At 41.5% G+C, this 19,124-nt stretch overlaps 3 protein-coding genes across 3 annotated transcripts; all 3 read left to right on the forward strand.

Annotated features, from left to right (window-relative positions):
- Positions 1–4,405: 4,405 nt before the first annotated feature.
- Positions 4,406–8,436, forward strand: LOC130393476 (carboxypeptidase N subunit 2-like). Its single transcript, XM_056604161.1, has 4 exons — positions 4,406–4,568; positions 4,884–5,054; positions 5,469–6,942; positions 8,379–8,436. The coding sequence occupies exons 2-4, from the start codon at positions 4,973–4,975 to the stop codon at positions 8,434–8,436; spliced, it is 1,614 nt and encodes a 537-aa protein (XP_056460136.1). The 5' UTR covers positions 4,406–4,568; positions 4,884–4,972.
- Positions 8,437–8,441: 5 nt separating this feature from the next.
- Positions 8,442–12,310, forward strand: LOC130393477 (leucine-rich repeat-containing protein 15-like). Its single transcript, XM_056604162.1, has 3 exons — positions 8,442–8,549; positions 8,982–10,425; positions 12,304–12,310. Exons 1-3 carry the CDS (start codon positions 8,468–8,470, stop codon positions 12,308–12,310), a joined length of 1,533 nt encoding a protein of 510 aa, XP_056460137.1. The 5' UTR covers positions 8,442–8,467.
- On the forward strand, positions 11,760–14,858 carry LOC130393478 (carboxypeptidase N subunit 2-like). The gene is made up of 3 exons (XM_056604163.1): positions 11,760–12,037; positions 12,304–14,027; positions 14,612–14,858. Exons 2-3 carry the CDS (start codon positions 12,313–12,315, stop codon positions 14,856–14,858), a joined length of 1,962 nt encoding a protein of 653 aa, XP_056460138.1. The 5' UTR covers positions 11,760–12,037; positions 12,304–12,312.
- Positions 14,859–19,124: the final 4,266 nt, after the last annotated feature.

The following is a 19,124-nucleotide window of genomic DNA, read 5'->3' on the forward strand; positions in this document are numbered from 1 at the left end:
TTCTTCACCCCTCGCGATCGACTTGGGATCTGTCGGCGATCTACTGGTAGACCGCGATCGACTGGTTGGGCACCCCTGCTGTAGAGAGACCAGCACACACTGGTTACAATGTAGTACTGAAGAGAGAGACCAGCACACACTGGTTATTATATAGCACTGAAGAGAGAGACCAACACGCACTGGTATGATACTGTAGAGCAGGGGTTCTCAAAGTTTTGACAGCTGAGGGCCAATTTAGGAACCCAAAATTTGACTGAGGGCCGCCAAAGGAAAAAAAATTAGGCGGGAAACGCCGTCATCATCTCAGTAGTGAAAAAAAACATTGCACCGTGGACCTCTGGGAGTGAGCTCAAGTGAGGTCTAAATCACAAAACTGAGGTTCATCCTTTCAAAGTAATGTACAGTCGGATTAAAACTAACAAATAACAGGATTTAATTGAAAGCTAGAGAGAGAAGACTTTTCTCTTTATATTTATTTATTTTTGTTTAAATTAATATTGATATAATAATTAAAAAAAAAACGTACTGGCAATGATGGAAAAGTATAACAAAATGGGGAACGACTTCACGTAACAAATGAAGAAAGAGGAAACAGAAATAGTTTGCTTTGCAATTATTGCATTATCTTACACATGTGGGGAACCACCAAAACCCAGTTCTTAAAATTCATACTATTGCATATGCAAGGGCTTTCATAAGTGCGCCACAAGCTAAATCACCATTTTGTTCCCTTATTAAGCAATAGATAGTAACTTAACAGATTCTAATTTATTTATTTAAATGGAGGGCACTCTGGGTTAGATGTAGGGCTGACAACCTGCCTGGAGTTTTGGTTTGGATTGTGGAGATTCACCATGCTCTCAATCATGGTGAGGTTCAATATGGACCATTCTTCCTAGACGGATATGCCCCGAGTGCAAACACAGCCTATGAATTTGCAGGGTGCCTTTATCATGGTAGTGAACATTGCTACAACACGGGCCATCAATGGAGATTCTACACGGGGGCCTACAGGGGACAGTGCCCCTTTAGACATGTCCCTGGCTGGCCCCCCCTGTGGGCCCCCCATGATGACCAAATAAAATAACTATGATTTTACTGATTTTACGGAAGTAATTTGACGCAACGTTCTACACAGGTAACTTAGAGCGGCTAACCCAAACACAGTGCTGCTGCTTCTCGGTGAATGAGAGCTCAGCGACTATACTCACTGCAACCCTTCATGTAAGCACAGCCTCTTGGGAACACAGTTTCTCCACACTGAAACTGATAAAATAAATAGGAAATGGCACATTGTTTTGTACTTCGTTGTCACCCTGGAGTACAAAACAAATGTTTATAAGATTTTGATGATTTAGTATCCCCTAGAGAGAGACCAACACACACTGGTTATGATACAGTACTGTGGAAAGAGACCAGCACACACTGGTTATAATGCTGTAGAGAGACCAGCATACACTGTTTATAACACTGTAGAGAGACCAGCAAACACTGTTTATGATACTGTACTGTGGAGAGCGACCAGCACACACTGGTTATAACACAGTACTGGAGAGATACCAGCACACACTGTTTATGATACAGTACTGTAGAGAGACCAGCACACACTGGTTATAACACTACTGTAGAAAGAGACCATTGCTGTCCGTGCACGGCAGTATGCAGGTCGTAAAGGTGCACCACGGCACGCACCCAACAATGCATTGATCGTGGTTTGTTTAATAGACAAATGATTCTAGTAATGTTAGTTATGTAGAAAGAAACATGGGGATTCCACAGACATCTCAAAATAAAGTAGCCTAGTCCTTCTAGATAGTCCTTCTGGCAAGACAATAAACATTTACAAACATAACCAGACTGTTTACCACCTCAAGTGAATTAACCTATCCTATCCCCAATAATTCAAGTTAGTAGAGTTAAATGAATACTAGTGAGACAGATCCATACAAATACATAAATATATAAATATATATATATATATATATATATATATATATATATATATATATATATATATATATATATATATATATATATAAGGTCTGTCTCACTAGTATTCATTTAACTCTACTAACTTGAATTATTGGAACTGTAGATGCTTAGATGTTTAGGGAAAATAGGCCTACATCAAGGAAATACAGTATTATATCCTTAATCCATTGATCCATAATATTGGCCCATAATAGGTTCAAATTGGGTGACAAAGCAAAGACGTCCGTCTTGCTTTAAATTCAATATTCAATATCAATTTTCATGCTAAAACTAGAAGATTATGACTCTGAATAAACCTTTACAATTAGTGTATCTGTAGCCTTTTTTGGAAGGTTATAAAGTAACTGTCCTAGAGAGATTTTAATTATGTAATTCTTAAGAAATAAAGAGCAGTGTAAGAAAATCTGAGGCGATCATACAAATGATAATTTGACAAGTGATATTATTGGCCAAGTGTCATTTCATTTGACACCACTTATATCCTGTTTTGTTTTGCAGAAGGACCTTTCCACGATCTTAGAATAGAATCTGAGTCAGTTTCATGCTTTTTGCTTATCTCACTTACCAGCCTATATTCCACATAACCGCTACAATGGTTTTAATTCGAAATGCTGCCCTCTGGTGCCAGTAAGTAGAATATATTTAAGTGGACACCCCACTCACATGAATAATAATTCTAATTGTGAATTTCATTCGAAAATGTTTTTTTTAAATACTATATGGATTGATTTGGTTTCTTCTAATATATAATATCAGTTCATTTTTTTTTTAATCTACATTGCATTAACAAATTAAATATCATGAGACATGAACTTTGCTTTGATCATGATTTGTTAAAAATAAAAGGTAAACGAGTGTGAGTTGTTAAGTTTTGTCAGCATACCTCAGAGGGACTGATAAGAGTGGACCTCAATGATAATCCCTGGCGTTGTGATTGCAATTTCATTGATTTATACCAATGGATGAAAGACAACTCTAAAGTGCTAACTCACACTCCTCCTGTGGTGTGTAAGTTTCCAAATGATTTAAGTGGAAGGGAGGTGATTTCACTAACAGAGGATCAACTTGTGTGCCCCACCCTTGCTCCAACCACCACTCCTTTACATACCACTACCATGCCAACCACCGCCCCATCTACCACTACCATGCCAACCACCGCCCCATCTACCACTACCATGCCAACCACCGCCCCATCTACCACTACCATGCCAACCACCGCCCCATCTACCACTACCATGCCAACCACCGCCCCATCTACCACTACCATGCCAACCACCGCCCCATCTACCACTACCATGCCAACCACCGCCCCATCTACCACTACCATGCCAACCACCGCCCCATCTACCACTACCATGCCAACCACCGCCCCATCTACCACTACCATGCCAACCACCGCCCCATCTACCACTACCATGCCAACCACCGCCCCATCTACAACCACCATGTCACTGTGTGTGTGTGTGTGTGTTGGGGGGGGGGGGGGGTACATGTGACAGATTGCTGACTAATTCTGATGAGGATGAATGGTTTTCAACCGGGCCAACCAATGGACTTTTTCTTCCTCTGTTTAGGGAAAATAGGCCTACATTAAGGAAATACAGTATTATATCCTTAATCCATCGATCCATAATATTGGCCCATAATAGGTTTAAATTGTGTGACAAAGCAAAGACGTCCGTCTTGCTTTAAATTCAATATTCAATATTAAATTTCATGCTAAAACTAGAAGATTATGACTCTGAATAAACCTTTACTAAACCATGTAAATCCCTACATGGTTTAGGCCCAAAATATTTAACTGATATGCTTCCACTACATCAGCCTTCTAGACCACTAAGATCCTCTGAGACCAATCTGTTAATTATCCCCAGAGTAAACACAAAACATGGGAAAGCAGGATTTAGTTACTATGCAACAAATAGCTGGAATAAACTCCCAGAGGATTTAAGACTTGCCCCAACTCTGAGCACCTTTAAAACAAGACTGAAGACTTTTATGTTTGCTATAGCTTTCTACTAAAATCTTAAATACATTGCACTTTCTAAAAAGCTTTTTTAACTTTGCCTTTATTTTCTATTTTAATACTAAAATGCCTTTTTCTATTTTACCCATTTCTTTGCCTATGTTTTTCTTTTACTTATCTATTATTTTATTTTATTGTATGACAATGTTTATATGTGAAGCACTTTGAGTCTGCCTTGTGTATGAAAAGTGCTATATAAATAAAGTTGCCTTGCCTTGCCTTTACAATTAGTGTATCTGTAGCCTTTTTTGGAAGGTTATAAAGTAACTGTCCTAGAGAGATTTTAATTATGTAATTCTTAAGAAATAAAGAGCAGTGTAAGAAAATCTGAGGCGATCATACAAATGATAATTTGACAAGTGATATTATTGGCCAAGTGTCATTTCATTTGACACCACTTACATCCTGTTTTGTTTTGCAGAAGGACCTTTCCACGATCTTAGAATAGAATCTGAGTCAGTTTCATGCTTTTTGCTTATCTCACTTCCCAGCCTATATTCCACATAACCGCTACAATGGTTTTAATTCGAAATGCTGCCCTCTGGTGCCAGTAAGTAGAATATATTTAAGTGGACACCCCACTCACATGAATAATAATTCTAATTGTGAATTTCATTCGAAAATGTTTTTTTTAAATACTATATGGATTGATTTGGTTTCTTCTAATATATAATATCAGTTCATTTTTTTTTTTAATCTACATTGCATTAACAAATTAAATATCATGAGACATGAACTTTGCTTTGATCATGATTTGTTAAAAATAAAAGGTAAACGAGTGTGAGTTGTTAAGTTTTGTCAGCATACCTAAGAGGGACAGTAAATATGGGTCCTTACAAGTATTTTCCTTCCCTTTGCTTATCAGTTTGAGGGCAGACGTTACGAAGGCCACGCCTTGCATGGGCACTCCACACTCTTCATGAACTGCTGGCCTGCATAGATATAGTAGATAGAATGGTCTTCTTCACCATTTCAGTTTTCTTCACCATTTCATTAAAGCCCACTATTTCACTTGAACGGCCCATTAAATTTTCAGGTAAGGATTAATTATATTATGTATAATTTTATAAAAAGTATATATATGAAATTTCTACATATATATATTGTAAATATTTTATTTGATATGATATGAATGTGACATGTTCCTGAGAAACAGAATTGACCTTGTACTGCAAAAGTTTGCGAAAGTGTATCTTTATCAAAACATCCAACAGAATGTTTATCTTCTCCTATCTCCATTTAAACTTTTGTTTTACATGATCTTTTCTCTATTTTCAAAAAGTTCTGTTCCCTTTTCTTTAGACAATGAACATGTCTAAGAGAACTCCATTTCCGGGGGCCTTTTTCCCAAAAGGACACTTCTTCCTCCTCTCCCTGTCTCTGTTGATTCTGTATTCCTCGGATGCAGATGGATACGAATACCAAATGATTTTCTCCTCCTCCACCACAGAAATCCCACAGACCTTGATACCTCGGGTCACAGAGGTCTTCTTTGTGGAAAGTAAAATCCCTACCATCCCAAAAGGAGCATTTGTGGCCAATCCTCAGCTTGAAAAGGTGGAGTTCTTATCCACGCCCACAGTGTCCGTGGAGGCCGGGGCCTTTGAGGGTTTGGACAGCCTCAAGGACCTTGAAATTTTCGGCACTCTGCTCACGTCCATCCCAGTGGGAGTCTTCGCCGAACTCCCACACTTGGAGTCGTTGGTGCTGAAGTCCAACAAGCTTGGTGGTCTTCAGAGAGGTCTGTTTGACGGCCTGATAAAACTGACCCAGCTCCAGCTCCATATGAATAGCATCCAATCCATAGAGGACGGCACCTTCGATGAGCTCAAGAGCCTAAAGATCCTGCATTTAGCCAAAAACAACCTGACGTCTATTTCCCCCAGCCTCTTCTCACAACTCGACGCACTGCAGACATTACGGCTCTACGAAAACCAACTCACCTCTGTCCCGGAAGAGGTCTTCCTTCCTTTGCCCAATCTGGTGGAAATTGGATTACAGGGAAATCAAATAACTCAACTAGCACCAAGACTTTTTCCACATAAAGACAAATTAAGGAAACTATCCTTGGACAACAATCTTCTCACTGATTTACCACCAGAGTATTTCACTGGCTTCAGTCTGCTCAAAACACTGACACTGCATGCAAATCAACTGACTGGTCTGCCAGCGCTTTTGTTCGGAGGCACGCCAAAATTAACCGAGTTGAGGCTCCATCAAAACAACCTAAGCAGTCTTCCTAGTGGAGTATTCAGCCCCCTGACTAACTTAAGGGAATTAGATCTATCCAAAAACCATTTTGAAACTTTATCTTCAGAATATTTTGACGGCATTGCAAAGCTTAAAAAGCTATATTTATCAAACAACAAACTCAGAACATTGAATCCAAACATATTTGAAAAGGTAACATCGGTAACGATCCTTAAGCTATCAGGCAATATGCTGGAGAACCTTCCGGAAGATATTTTTGAACCTTTGAAAGCCCTGATAAGAGTGGACCTCAATGATAATCCCTGGCGTTGTGATTGCAATTTCATTGATTTATACCAATGGATGAAAGACAACTCTAAAGTGCTAACTCACACTCCTCCTGTGGTGTGTAAGTTTCCAAATGATTTAAGTGGAAGGGAGGTGATTTCACTAACAGAGGATCAACTTGTGTGCCCCACCCTTGCTCCAACCACCACTCCTTTACATACCACTACCATGCCAACCACCGCCCCATCTACCACTACCATGCCAACCACCGCCCCATCTACCACTACCATGCCAACCACCGCCCCATCTACCACTACCATGCCAACCACCGCCCCATCCACCACTACCATGCCAACCACCGCCCCATCTACCACTACCATGCCAACCACCGCCCCATCTACCACTACCATGCCAACCACCGTCCCCACTACAACCACCATGTCACCGTGTGTGTGTGTGTGTGTTGGGGGGGGGGGGGTACATGTGACAGATTGCTGACTAATTCTGATGAGGATGAATAGTTTTCAACCGGGCCAACCAATGGACTTTTTCTTCCTCTGTTTAGGGAAAATAGGCCTACATTAAGGAAATACAGTATTATATCCTTAATCCATCGATCCATAATATTGGCCCATAATAGGTTTAAATTGTGTGACAAAGCAAAGACGTCCGTCTTGCTTTAAATTCAATATTCAATATCAAATTTCATGCTAAAACTAGAAGATTATGACTCTGAATAAACCTTTACTAAACCATGTAAATCCCTACATGGTTTAGGCCCAAAATATTTAACTGATATGCTTCCACTACATCAGCCTTCTAGACCACTAAGATCCTCTGAGACCAATCTGTTAATTATCCCCAGAGTAAACACAAAACATGGGAAAGCAGGATTTAGTTACTATGCAACAAATAGCTGGAATAAACTCCCAGAGGATTTAAGACTTGCCCCAACTCTGAGCACCTTTAAAACAAGACTGAAGACTTTTATGTTTGCTATAGCTTTCTACTAAAATCTTAAATACATTGCACTTTCTAAAAAGCTTTTTTAACTTTGCCTTTATTTTCTATTTTAATACTAAAATGCCTTTTTCTATTTTACCCATTTCTTTGCCTATGTTTTTCTTTTACTTATCTATTATTTTATTTTATTGTATGACAATGTTTATACGTGAAGCACTTTGAGTCTGCCTTGTGTATGAAAAGTGCTATATAAATAAAGTTGCCTTGCCTTGCCTTTACAATTAGTGTATCTGTAGCCTTTTTTGGAAGGTTATAAAGTAACTGTCCTAGAGAGATTTTAATCATGTAATTCTTAAGAAATAAAGAGCAGTGTAAGAAAATCTGAGGCGATCATACAAATGATAATTTGACAAGTGATATTATTGGCCAAGTGTCATTTCATTTGACACCACTTATATCCTGTTTTGTTTTGCAGAAGGACCTTTCCACGATCTTAGAATAGAATCTGAGTCAGTTTCATGCTTTTTGCTTATCTCACTTCCCAGCCTGTATTCCACATAACCGCTACAATGGTTTTAATTCGAAATGCTGCCCTCTGGTGCCAGTAAGTAGAATATATTTAAGTGGACATCCCACTCACATGAATAATAATTCTAATTGTGAATTTCATTCGAAAATGTTTTTTTTAAATACTATATGGATTGATTTGGTTTCTTCTTATATATAATTATCAGTTCATTTTTTTTTTAATCTACATTGCATTAACAAATTAAATATCATGAGACATGAACTTTGCTTTGATCATGATTTGTTAAAAATAAAAGGTAAACGAGTGTGAGTTGTTAAGTTTTGTCAGCATACCTCAGAGGGACAGTAAATATGGGTCCTTACAAGTATTTTCCCTCCCTTTGCTTATCAGTTTGAGGGCAGACGTTACGAAGACCACGCCTTGCATGGGCACTCCACACTCTTCATGAACTGCTGGCCTGCATAGATATAGTAGATAGAATGGTCTTCTTCACCATTTCAGTTTTCTTCACCATTTCATTAAAGCCCACTATTTCACTTGAACGGCCCATTAAATTTTCAGGTAAGGATTAATTATATTATGTATAATTTTATAAAAAGTATATATATGAAATTTCTACATATATATATTGTAAATATTTTATTTGACATGATATGAATGTAACGTGTTCCTGAGAAACAGAATTGACCTTGTACTGCAAAAGTTTGCGAAAGTGTATCTTTATCAAAACATCCAACAGAATGTTTATCTTCTCCTATCTCCATTTAAACTTTTGTTTTACATGATCTTTTCTCTATTTTCAAAAAGTTCTGTTCCCTTTTCTTTAGGCAGTGAACATGTCTAAGAGAACTCCATTTCCGGGGGCCTTTTTCCCAAAAGGACACTTCTTCCTCCTCTCCCTGTCTCTGTTGACTCTGTATTCCTCGGATGCAGATGGAAACCCAGCGACGGAAACCAAAGAATACCAAATGGCTTTCCCCTCCTCCACCACAGAAATCCCACAGACCTTGATACCTCGGGTCACAGAGGTCTTCTTTGTGGAAAGTAAAATCCCTACCATCCCAAAAGGAGCATTTGTGGCCAATCCTCAGCTTGAAAAGGTGGAGTTCTTATCCACGCCCACAGTGTCCGTGGAGGCCGGGGCCTTTGAGGGTTTGGACAGCCTCAAGGACCTTGAGATCGTCGGCACTCTGCTCACGTCCATCCCAGCGGGAGTCTTCGCCGAAGTCCCACACTTGGAGTTGCTGGTGCTGAAGTCCAACCAGCTTGGTGGTCTTCAGAGGGGTCTGTTTGACGGCCTGATAAAACTGACCCAGCTCCAGCTCCACATGAATAGTATCCAATCCATAGAGGACGGCACCTTCGATGAGCTCAAGAGCCTAAAGTTCCTGCATTTAGCCAAAAACAACCTGACGTCTATTTCCCCCAGCCTCTTCTCACAACTCAACGCACTGCAGACATTACGGCTCTACGAAAACCAACTCACCTCTGTCCCAGAAGAGGTCTTCCTTCCTTTGCCCAATCTGGTGGAAATTGGATTACAGGGAAATCAAATAACTCAACTAGCACCAAGACTTTTTCCACATAAAGACAAATTAAGGAAACTATCCTTGGACAACAATCTTCTCACTGATTTACCACCAGAGTATTTCACTGGCTTCAGTCTGCTCAAAACACTGACACTGCATGCAAATCAACTGACTGGTCTGCCAGCGCTTTTGTTCGGAGGCACACCAAAATTAACCGAGTTGAGGCTCCATCAAAACAACCTAAGCAGTCTTCCTAGTGGAGTATTCAGCCCCCTGACTAACTTAAAAGAATTAGATCTATCCAAAAACCATTTTGAAACTTTATCTTCAGAATATTTTGACGGCATTGCAAAGCTTAAAAAGTTATATTTATCAAACAACAAACTCAGAACATTGAATGCAAACGTATTTGAAAAGGTAACATCGGTAACGATCCTTAAGCTATCAGGCAATATGCTGGAGAACCTTCCGGAAGATATTTTTGAACCTTTGAAAGCCCTGATAAGAGTGGACCTCAATGATAATCCCTGGCGTTGTGATTGCAATTTCATTGATTTATACCAATGGATGAAAGACAACTCTAAAGTGCTAACTCACACTCCTCCTGTGGTGTGTAAGTTTCCAAATGATTTAAGTGGAAGGGAGGTGATTTCACTAACAGAGGATCAACTTGTGTGCCCCACCCTTGCTCCAACCACCACTCCTTTACATACCACTACCATGCCAACCACCGCCCCATCTACCACTACCATGCCAACCACCGCCCCATCTACCACTACCATGGCAACCACCGCCCCATCTACCACTACCATGCCAACCACCGCCCCATCTACCACTACCATGCCAACCACCGCCCCATCTACCACTACCATGCCAACCACCGTCCCCACTACAACCACCATGTCACCGTGTGTGTGTGTGTGTGTTGGGGGGGGGGGGGGTACATGTGACAGATTGCTGACTAATTCTGATGAGGATGAATAGTTTTCAACCGGGCCAACCAATGGACTTTTTCTTCCTCTGTTTAGGGAAAATAGGCCTACATTAAGGAAATACAGTATTATATCCTTAATCCATCGATCCATAATATTGGCCCATAATAGGTTTAAATTGTGTGACAAAGCAAAGACGTCCGTCTTGCTTTAAATTCAATATTCAATATCAAATTTCATGCTAAAACTAGAAGATTATGACTCTGAATAAACCTTTACTAAACCATGTAAATCCCTACATGGTTTAGGCCCAAAATATTTAACTGATATGCTTCCACTACATCAGCCTTCTAGACCACTAAGATCCTCTGAGACCAATCTGTTAATTATCCCCAGAGTAAACACAAAACATGGGAAAGCAGGATTTAGTTACTATGCAACAAATAGCTGGAATAAACTCCCAGAGGATTTAAGACTTGCCCCAACTCTGAGCACCTTTAAAACAAGACTGAAGACTTTTATGTTTGCTATAGCTTTCTACTAAAATCTTAAATACATTGCACTTTCTAAAAAGCTTTTTTAACTTTGCCTTTATTTTCTATTTTAATACTAAAATGCCTTTTTCTATTTTACCCATTTCTTTGCCTATGTTTTTCTTTTACTTATCTATTATTTTATTTTATTGTATGACAATGTTTATATGTGAAGCACTTTGAGTCTGCCTTGTGTATGAAAAGTGCTATATAAATAAAGTTGCCTTGCCTTGCCTTTACAATTAGTGTATCTGTAGCCTTTTTTGGAAGGTTATAAAGTAACTGTCCTAGAGAGATTTTAATTATGTAATTCTTAAGAAATAAAGAGCAGTGTAAGAAAATCTGAGGCGATCATACAAATGATAATTTGACAAGTGATATTATTGGCCAAGTGTCATTTCATTTGACACCACTTATATCCTGTTTTGTTTTGCAGAAGGACCTTTCCACGATCTTAGAATAGAATCTGAGTCAGTTTCATGCTTTTTGCTTATCTCACTTCCCAGCCTATATTCCACATAACCGCTACAATGGTTTTAATTCGAAATGCTGCCCTCTGGTGCCAGTAAGTAGAATATATTTAAGTGGACACCCCACCCCACTCACATGAATAATAATTCTAATTGTGAATTTCATTCGAAAATGTTTTTTTTAAATACTATATGAATTGATTTGGTTTCTTCTAATATATAATATCAGTTCATTTTTTTTTTAATCTACATTGCATTAACAAATTAAAAATCATGAGACATGAACTTTGCTTTGATCATGATTTGTTAAAAATAAAAGATAAACGAGTGTGAGTTGTTAAGTTTTGTCAGCATACCTCAGAGGGACAGTAAATATGGGTCCTTACAAGTATTTTCCCTCCCTTTGCTTATCAGTTTGAGGGCAGACGTTACGAAGGCCACGCCTTGCATGGGCACTCCACACTCTTCATGAACTGCTGGCCTGCATAGATATAGTAGATAGAATGGTCTTCTTCACCATTTCAGTTTTCTTCACCATTTCATTAAAGCCCACTATTTCACTTGAACGGCCCATTACATTTTCAGGTAAGGAATAATTATATTATGTATAATTTTATAAAAAGTATATATATTAAATGTATGCATATATATATTGTAAATATTTTATTTGACATGATATGAATGTGACGTGTTCCTGAGAAACAGAATTGACCTTGTACTGCAAAAGTTTGCGAAAGTGTATCTTTATCAAAACATCCAACAGAATGTTTATCTTCTCCTATCTCCATTTAAACATTTGTTTTACATGATCTTTTCTCTATTTTCAAAAAGTTCTGTTCCCTTTTCTTTAGGCAGTGAACATGTCTAAGAGAACTCCATTTCCGGGGGCCTTTTTCCCAAAAGGACACTTCTTCCTCCTCTCCCTGTCTCTGTTGACTCTGTACTCCTCGGATGCAGATGGAAACCCAGTGGCGGAAACCAAAGAACACCAAATGGCTTTCCCCTCCTCGACCACAGAAATCCCACATACCCTGATGCCTCGGGTCACAGAGGTCTTCTTTGTGGAAAGTAAAATCCCTACCATCCCAAAAGGAGCATTTGTGGCCAATCCTCAGCTTGAAAAGGTGGAGTTCTTAAACACGCCCACAGTGTCCGTGGAGGCCGGGGCCTTTGAGGGTTTGGACAGCCTCAAGGACCTTGACATCGTCGGCACTCTGCTCACGTCCATCCCAGCGGGAGTCTTCGCCGAAGTCCCACACTTGGAGTCGCTGGTGCTGAAGTCCAACCAGCTTGGTGGTCTTCAGAGGGGTCTGTTTGATGGCCTGATAAAACTGACCCAGCTCCAGCTCCACATGAATAGTATCCAATCCATAGAGGACGGCACCTTCGATGAGCTCAAGAGCCTAAAGATCCTGCATTTAGCCAAAAACAACCTGACGTCTATTTCCCCCAGCCTCTTCTCACAACTCGACGCACTGCAGACATTACGGCTCTACGAAAACCAACTCACCTCTGTCCCAGAAGAGGTCTTCCTTCCTTTGCCCAATCTGGTGGAAATTGGATTACAGGAAAATCAAATAACTCAACTAGCACCAAGACTTTTTCCACATAAAGACAAATTAAGGAAACTATCCTTGGACAACAATCTTCTCACTGATTTACCATCAGAGTATTTCACTGGCTTCAGTCTGCTCAAAACACTGACACTGCATGCAAATCAACTGACTGGTCTGCCAGCGCTTTTGTTCGGAGGCACACCAAAATTAACCGAGTTGAGGCTCCATCAAAACAACCTAAGCAGTCTTCCTAGTGGAGTATTCAGCCCCCTGACTAACTTAAAAGAATTAGATCTATCCAAAAACCATTTTGAAACTTTATCTTCAGAATATTTTGACGGCATTGCAAAGCTTAAAAAGCTATATTTATCAAACAACAAACTCAGAACATTGAATGCAAACGTATTTGAAAAGGTAACATCGGTAACGATCCTTAAGCTATCAGGCAATATGCTGGAGAACCTTCCGGAAGATATTTTTGAACCTTTGAAAGCCCTGATAAGAGTGGACCTCAATGATAATCCCTGGCGTTGTGATTGCAATTTCATTGATTTATACCAATGGATGAAAGACAACTCTAAAGTGCTAACTCACACTCCTCCTGTGGTGTGTAAGTTTCCAAATGATTTAAGTGGAAGGGAGGTGATTTCACTAACAGAGGATCAACTTGTGTGCCCCACCCTTGCTCCAATCACTACTCCTTTACATACCACTACCATGCCAACCACCGCCCCATCTACCACTACCATGCCAACCACCGCCCCATCTACCACTACCATGCCAACCACCGCCCCACCTACCACTACCATGCCAACCACCGACCCATCTACCACTACCATGCCAACCACCGCCCCATCTACCACTACCATGCCAACCACCGCCCCATCTACCACTACCATGCCAACCACCGCCCCATCTACCACTACCATGCCAACCACCGCCCCATCTACCACTACCATGCCAACCACCGCCCCATCTACCACTACCATGCCAACCACCGCCCCATCTACCACTACCATGCAAACCACCGCCCCATCTACCACTACCACCAGCCCCACTACAACCACCACCGCCTCCACTACAACCACCACCACCCCCACTACAACCACCACCACCCCCACTACAACCACCACCGACCCAACTACAACCACCACCGCCCCCACTACAACCACCACCACCCCCACTACAACCACCACCACCCGGCCTACTACCATCCCAACCACCACCACCCTCACTACAACCACCACCAGCCCGCCTACTACCATCCCAACTACCACCACCCCCACTACAACCACCACCACCCCCACTACTACCCTCCCAACCACCACCCAAATTACAACTACCACAACCACCCCAACTACAACCACCACCACCACCACTACCCCAACCACCATCCTAGCCACAACAACCATCCCAGCCACCACCCCCACTACAACCACCACCACCCCCACTACAACCACCGCCCCCACAACGACTGCCATCCCAACCACAGTAACCATCCCAACCACCACCCCCACTACAACCACCCCGACCACCACCCCTACCACCACCACCCCCACCCCAACCACCGCAACGACTACCACCCCAACCGCCGTTGCGACAGCCACCCCCATGCCCGCCACCACCCCAACGACACCTACGCCCACTACAAACGCCCTAACCACCACTCCCCCTACCGCCCTCATCACGTCAAGAACAACAACAGCAGCGCTTGCAACAATAATGACAACCTGGCCAACTCTTTTAACTACAACAGCACCAGCAAAAACGACCTGTGCAATAGCCAGCACTACCACAACAACGCAACCTACTACCACGTCACCCTCGACAACCACGATTACAACTCTTAGCACTCCATCACCCGGCGCTACCATGGCAACAACCCCACGAACACCGAGGCACACCCCGGTAGTCTTCTTCACTTGCAGCACGGAGCCCGGACACCAACCCCCACCGCTCCGCCACTACCAGCCGAGCTGCCGGCGCAGGAGCAAGGTGGAGCAGTGCAAGGCCAGGTTCACCCTGTACACCACCCTGCTGGTGCTGGAGGTCATCTGCACGCTGGTGCTGGGAAAGTTCGTTTGGTCTCTGCACAGTCTGCTGCAGGAGAGGGAGGGGACGGACGGCAGGGTCGACCTCACCCGCTTCTCCTACCGGAAGGAATTCGTCCGGAGGCCACTCCCCGAGGCAGAGACCGTCAGGCTTTGAGGTGTCTGGGGTTTGCGTGCGCGCATTGCTTCGTCGGCTTCTGACGTTTTTTCTCAACGTAAAACAATCTTCGCTCGAAAATCCTGTGTACGAAATTATATCAGTTTTTTATTTATTTTTTTATATTTGCTTGTGGATTATTTATTGTGTATTACTGGAAGTTGAAGTAGGGTAGCATTGTTTGATTATTATGATGCCAGGAATAGGTAATTCCCCTGTTTGCCAGAAGAGGGAACCAGACATACATGAAGCAGAAAGCAAGGTGGATAATTAACTAATGTGAAATGTAAAACAAAAGCTTTTCTCTGTAAATTATAGTTATAAACTATGCACATTGTTGATTGTATATAAGTGTGTATACTCCAAATTGACCTGGTTCAGAGCTGCCAGCCTGATGGACATGCTTGGCTTGGGAAAGACAGAATGTCAGACAAACAGTGTGTGGTACCTGCACCTAAGCTACGCTTAACCATCTGTGTGTAGAGGGACGACGTTCATACTTTCTTAATCCCCTGTTTCTGGCTCACTGCTCTGAGTGGCAGGAGTCCAGTCTAGATTGATGCCAGATTTGTGGATTAAAGTGACAACGTGTTCGATTTATTAATACATATTATTATTACAAAAGTATCTAGATTTATCTGTAGGACATGCTGCTGGCTAGCCTGGAGACCCACATGATCGGGTGACTTCACATTCTGTTTCGATACAGGTGTCAGTTAACAATCAGCTAACCAATCATGTGACCTCATCAGTTCAGGGGATACACAGAGTAAGAAAGAATGGCAAAACATTTTTCCGCTTTCCGTTATCTCTACTAATGTTAACGTGACCGCTTGTTTCTTTGGGAGCCGCTATGTTTTTTGTCATAATCTACGACAATCTCTGATTGGCCCGTTTTCATCTATGACACAGTCCCTGATTGACCCAGGTGACATTTTCATTCCTAGAATTCGTTGTGGCCGGCTGAAAGTCCACACTGAGAGGTGTGGCAAAAAGGTGAGGTCACGTGATCAGGATGGTCTCCGGCGGCTAGCTAAGGGCCCTATAGTCTTATACATGCTTTTTTTTTTTTTTTACTCCAGGCCAGAGATACATGTTGTGTTTATTTAACGTGTAGTTACTCAAGGGAGCGTGCTTTCCCTTGTGTAGAGGACTTTTAAAACAAATGACAGCGTGATTTTATGACGACGAAAAGGTCTGATCAAATATTGTGCAATTAAAAATGTCACAGCAAAAATATTGGGAGATCAGTTTCATATCCACCGTAAATACAAGGCTAATGAATGAAAAAAAATTACGAAGGCCAAAACTAAATAGATGTTCTCAATTATTTTAGTTTATTTGTTTTGTCAACCACACACAACAGATTTAGTTTTTTTTAAGCTTTTTTATCTATGATGACAAAACCATCTTGGAAGAACTAATGCTACTACTACAGGCACCTTACACAGTACGGGTCAGTGCAGGCCACCATATTTGTTGGAAAGGGAAGGGGGGGGGGGTGGGGGGGAGCTTCAGTTGGTTGAACATTTTGCCAAAAGCATTTTAGTAAAAGTAAAACTATCTGCAACAAAACACATAGTCTTTGACAGAACGTCAGCAAAGGTTTTTTTTATTTCTTCTTCTGTTGATAATTTTTAAATTTATGGACGTTTTTGTGTCTACACCTATTTTGCATTTTATACATTTTTCCTTAATCTCGTTGTAACAGTTTGGGGTTTTTCAGCTTTGAAACAAACCAGCTTGAAGGCATTTTCAGTGTCGGATGACACCACTGCAATTTGATTACAAACTTGATTATGATAATTATGTTTAAAACACAATCATCATAGCCACAAACTCAGCATGAACTAGAGAAACTATTCAAGTAGCCTACATTTACTTAATTACATTCCCTAAAAAAAAAGTACAAAATTAGCAAAAGAGCTTATGATAGAGACTTCATGTCATGCAGTAGTACGGATAAAATTAATGGTTTTCAGAGAAATTGGGCCAAGCACTGGACTTGAATTTTGGTTCAACTACGTTTCTTCCAACATCAAAAATAGGTCTTCATTAGGGATATTATATAGGTTCAAGGAGCAGAGGCGTTTGTGCTTGCTTTTCATCCAATATAAAAATAAAATACAGAAAAACTACAAAAGTCGGCCTTACTCAAAATGGTAAATGGACTGCATTTATATCGCCCTTTTCTAACCAGTGGCCACTCAAAGTGCTTTGTAATTATTGCCTAACATTCACCCATTCATACACAAATTGACACACCGACGGAGGTGCCAACCATGCAAGACGACAGCCAGCTTGTCTGGAGCACTTAGGGTTTGGTGTCATGCTTAGGCACACGTTGACACCCAGCTAGGATGAGCCGGCAACCTTCCAGCAACCTTCCGGTTGCAAGTCAACCCACTATCTTCTGAGTTTCTGCCGCCTAGGTTGTATAAAATATATTGTAGATGATCTCTCTCTCTGAATTAAGCCTAAACAGATAAACTATATCTGTATCATACAATAAAATATACTCTGATTTTGTTTAAGTTATATGCGTTGGTGTTTCAGTGGTTCATTTCTCGTCTGCCGCATGGGAGTTTCTTTCTGATAAACCTGTAACAGCTGTTTGTTGAATTTCTTTCTTTGGGACAATAAAGAATGCATGATACAAAGCTTCAAATAGCTTAGTTAAGACCAAGCACTTGGATGCTTGGTCATACCTGGTGAGGTGAGGTGATCTGCAATCTTGAAGTTTCATGAACATAAATTCCTGCAAAGTCACCGAATGAAGTACCACAATGGGGATTGATCTAAGGACACATTGCTGGAACCCCTGGTATTTGCACTATAATGATTGTTACAAACTGGGTGTGTGTGATGACCTCATTTGGATCTATGGTAACCATCTAAAGGGGATGTGACGCGTGTTCCAAAGGTATCCCTAACAGAAATCTTGGAGATTCCACTTTAAAGTGGCCAAAAGGGTAAAAATCACGAAAGTATAGAAAAAAGTGTCTGGTTGTTGTTGTAGCTGTAAGCCACAATCATCTGAAACGCGAGGATGTATTCGTGTGTCAACGCTCCGTTGGTTCTGTCGTGTCTGGGGTCGTTTGGCTTTGACAAGTAAGCTGACAGCCTCAGACGTCCTTCCCTGGCCCTGTGGACCCGCCCCTGCCCTACCGCCTGCAGAATCTCCTGCTGCATCAGCGCTCTCGCACACACACACACACATACACACCCTCTGATGCACATGCACTCGCATGCAAACAGTTGATGTGTGTGTGTGTGTGTGTGTGTGTGTGTGTGTGTGTGTGTGTGTGTGTGTGTGTGTGTGTGTGTGTGTGTGTGTGTGTGTGTCCGGCCTCTCTTGGCCCTGGGGTCAGCCTCTGGCTCTGGGCAGGGCAGGAGGTTTGGATCTGCTGGTTCCTGCTCCGTCTCTCCCAGCGGAGGCCCCGACGGAGCCACCTGAGCCCCCTGTCTGACCACCAGCTGCCCCCTCCAGGCAGAGCTCCAGAGCGGCTCGCTCCATCTCTACCAGCAAATACCTGTTCCCCCTACATACGCAAACACACACACACGCACACGCACACGCACACGCACACACACACACACACACACACACACACACACACGCACACGCACACACACACACACACACACACACACACACACACACACACACACACACACATACAGCTGCAATGTCTTTGTGCACACACAGAAACGGATGACGGAGGAAACACAGCACAAAACAACATTCAGTGTATCTGTATATATATTTATTATTAGTTATTTATATTTATATATATGTATAAAATACAACAAAACTTACATTAACCCCTGCAAAATTGCACTTTGGTTGAATAACCGTTATAAAATAGATTAACCTTGACTTTATTTGTGATAATTGTGGATTTTTT

The sequence above is a fragment of the Gadus chalcogrammus genome, chromosome 12 (assembly GCF_026213295.1).
Source record: "Gadus chalcogrammus isolate NIFS_2021 chromosome 12, NIFS_Gcha_1.0, whole genome shotgun sequence".
In the NCBI taxonomy this organism is placed as follows: domain Eukaryota; kingdom Metazoa; phylum Chordata; class Actinopteri; order Gadiformes; family Gadidae; genus Gadus; species Gadus chalcogrammus.